The 3,630-nt window shown below is 41.6% G+C and overlaps 1 protein-coding gene across 1 annotated transcript; it reads right to left on the bottom strand.

Moving 5' to 3' along the window:
- Positions 1-2,999: 2,999 nt before the first annotated feature.
- On the bottom strand, positions 3,000-3,404 carry LOC132034903 (uncharacterized). Its single transcript, XM_059425241.1, has one exon. It carries the CDS (start codon positions 3,402-3,404, stop codon positions 3,000-3,002), a length of 405 nt encoding a protein of 134 aa, XP_059281224.1.
- Between the last annotated feature and the right edge of the window lie 226 nt (positions 3,405-3,630).

Here is a 3,630-nt window from a genome sequence, read left to right as displayed (position 1 = left end):
TCCGAATTTGGTTTTACCCGTGAGAAGATCAAGAAAACTTAGCATTTCGTGCCCTGCTGTCGCATCAATCATTCGATCAATGTAGGGCAAAAGAAATGAATCCTTCAGGCATGGTTTATTTAAATCTTTATAATCTACACGCATCCTGAATTTATTACCTTTCTTAGGCACAACTACTACGTTAGCTAACCAGTCCGGGTATCTGACTTCCCGGATGGAACCTATTTTTAAGAGCTTTGTTACCTCTTCTATGACGAACTTATACTTAAATTCGGCCATTGGTCTCCTTTTCTGCTTTACCGAGGGAAAGTTTTGATCAAGACTTAGCTTGTGAGCCGTCACCTTCGGTGGAATACTTGTCATGTCTAAATGGGACCATGCAAAACAATCGACATTAGCTTGAAGAAACTTAATTAATTCATGCCTGAGATCCAGGGTTAGTCCCGTTCCCAGGTATACCTTTCTGTCCGATAGATGTACGAATAATATGATTTGTTCCAACTCCTCCACAATCGCTTTAGTGGCGTCCGAATCATCCGGCAGCACGAACGACCTGGGAATACCGAAGCCATCTTCCTCAAAGTTTGTCATTTCTTGAAACAAGACCCGCAGCATCAACATTGAAATTATACTCAGACAACCTCGGACTCTCACCACTGCTAGACCACCCACCGGTTTCTCTCCTAAATTGCAAACCTCGATTACCTGAACTTTGATTATTTCTCCTATCATTCCTGACTAAGTGATGATTGTGACCATTTCTTTCTCTGTCCGCCCTAAAGTTGGACCTTTTCGATTGACCGTATGGCTGGTACCTATCCTTTGGTGGATTCGCCTCGGTTTCGACCACCTTTTTTGGTCTATCTGCATTTCTACTTCGGGTTGCTGAACCTGGTGAGAGTTTGAGTTGATCATCTTCCACACAAATTTTGGACTAGTACCTGTTGTGGACGTCGGCCCATGTCACAGCCTCATACTCTAACAAGTTTTCCTTCAGTTTAAACGAGGTAGCGGAACTCCGAGGGTTTAGCCCCTTGGTGAAAGCTTGCACTGCCCATTCCTCTAGAACCGGGGGCAAAAACATCCGTTCCTTTTGGAATCTCGATATGAACTCTCGTAGTAATTCGTTGTCCTTTTGGACGATCCTTAATATATCAGCCTTCCTTGCTTGAACATTCCGAGCTCCAACATGAGCCTTTATAAAAGTATCTGCAAGCATTTCAAACGAGTTAACAGAATGTTCAGGAAGCATAGAATACCATGTCATTGCCCCTTTGGAAAATGTCTCGCCGAACTTCTTTTGCAGCATCGACTCAATCTCGTCCTCTTCGAGATCGTTGCCTTTTATGGCACAAGTATATGAAGTCACGTGTTCCTGTGGATCCGTCGTTCCGTCGTACTTAGGAATGTTCGGCATCTTAAACCTCTTCGAGATCAACTTCGGGGTTGGGCTCGGAGGGTAACACCTTTGACGGTACTGTTTGAAATCTGGCCCTATTAAGATCGGTAGGGCCCCGGGGATTTGGTTCACTCGTGAATTATAAGTTTCCACCTTTTTCTCATTGGTGTCGATCCGTTTGGCCAGTGCTTCGAGCATTTTCAGGACTTCGAACGACCCATTGGAGCCCGATCCATTACCGTAGTCAGCGACTTGATCCTTTTTATGGACCTATTTGCTGATTTGGCTCGATCCTTCCATAGTTGCGCCGCTGTTCTTCTTTTGGAGTTGAGCTTTAACCGCCCGTTGTTCCTGCAACAAATCAAAAATTAAGCATAAGTTAATTTCTTCTCCTGTATCACCCGGTGTCTTTCGTATAGAAGCCCGCGATGAATTCATGGGGTTATTGTTGTTGAACAGATCATCGGGCTGAACGCCATCGACATTCAGGTTGATAATATCATTCGAATTGACAACATTTGGATCTTGGGGAAACTCGTCGAGCTTAGAACTGCGAACCCGAGCCACTTAGAAGAGAGCTTGAGCTTTCTTATGAGAGATGTTACAGAGTAAACGTGTGTTAAGAGTCAAAAATCAGAGAGCTAAAATATGAGGGTATCACCCTTTTTTATAGTTACAAGAATGGGCCTCTCCTTAAACCCTAAAAGCCCGATAAAACCCTAACTAAAGACAGCGCCTCCACAGCTGTCCGTGTAACGGACGGTGTAACGAGCGGCGATAAATTCGGCCCGTAACAGATTCCTCGCATGCGTTGACTGGCGTCTCTTCGGTCTCCAGTGTCACTTCAGCTTCTGGTGTCTTCGGTTTAATGGGCAAACGACTCCTCGGACATTAATTCATCCGAACCACCGAACTTAATGCAACGTCACATCTGTCGGCTTTTATATTTTACTCCAACCCCTCGTGGCACTTTACGCACTTTACACCGGTTTTTACCGTATACATTGTGCACCCAAACTCAAAGAGTTATGTAAGGTTGAGAGTTCAATTTTCATGTCCCTTTGGTGTGTTACTTAAGTACTTTTTTCTTTATCTTTATTTACTCTGTCAAAATCTCCATGTCTTACACATTCAAATTCTTATAATTTATTTGTTAATTAATCAACTCTCAAATAGGGTGTAAATTGGTTCAACAAATATGGTGGATGGAGATTGTTGATAAACATAATTTTAGATGCCGTTGTATATAGGTTTTCATGAGAACATTTAGTAGGAAGATCTAGCAAAGATTTAAAAGAAAAGATTGGTGATATTTACAATAAACTAGTTTGGGATACCATATATGCGTTCTTGTATCTGATAAGATAAGGTTCAAGAGAGAATAAATAAGAACTCTATCGTGATATGGATCTTTTGATCTTTTTAAATTTAATCTTGTAACAATTTTGTATCATTAACTATGAGTTCTATAAACTCAAGGTTAGCTCTCGATAATCGATATTTCACCTTATATATTCATGTATAGACGACGGTCAATTCCTCTATTTCTATACCTTATTTATTTCATTATGCTTTATTATAAAGACAAATTACTAACTATCTAGTCCAGCTTTTTGGGCGGCTTTATCCACCCGAGAATGGTGTTCGCAGCACCTACTGCCAGCAGCGCATTTTCTTTCCCTTTTGCTATTACATGATCTTGAATTTGTGCCTTGTCTAACGCAGTTGCACAACTTGTGGCATCGTCAAGGTGAATCATAAGATCATAGTCTGATGTATCAGTAGCATAGCCTTTATCCTTTTTAATAGTCTCGAGACTCCTTTCCAATCCACTAGCCAAATTTTCCCAATTGGTTTTGCAATCATTATAAGCCTGAATAGCTTGTGGGCTGAGCTTTCGTTTGGGTTTGGACAGATATGCATGTGTATTTTTGGCTTGGTCTACTGCTGACTGAAGAATGGCAAGTGCAAATTCCAAGGGTTTTGATGTTGCTGCAGCTGCCATTAACTTTGGATTGCTTTTGAGGTAGTTTATGCATGCCGGTTTGTCTGTTCCCCCTGAGCAAGCTTTGTTAACAAGTGCATTACTTTTGTTATTGGGTTTTGAAACTAATGGAGCAGCAGCATTTGAATACAGAGGAGCTAGCAAGAGGAGATGCACAACAGGGGGAATTCAAATGTGGACATATTTGCAAAGAGAGGAGAATTAAGAAACTGATTTTGCTTCTGTC

Source organism: Lycium ferocissimum, chromosome 10 (assembly GCF_029784015.1).
Source record: "Lycium ferocissimum isolate CSIRO_LF1 chromosome 10, AGI_CSIRO_Lferr_CH_V1, whole genome shotgun sequence".
In the NCBI taxonomy this organism is placed as follows: domain Eukaryota; kingdom Viridiplantae; phylum Streptophyta; class Magnoliopsida; order Solanales; family Solanaceae; genus Lycium; species Lycium ferocissimum.
The sequence above is the reverse complement of the archived record's forward strand: the minus strand, read 5'-3'. Positions and strand labels throughout refer to the sequence as shown.

Excerpts from the sequence above, each read along its gene's own strand:
- LOC132034903 (XM_059425241.1), bottom strand. The coding sequence starts at position 3,404 with ATGGCAGCTGCAGCAACATCAAAACCCTTGGAATTTGCACTTGCCATT.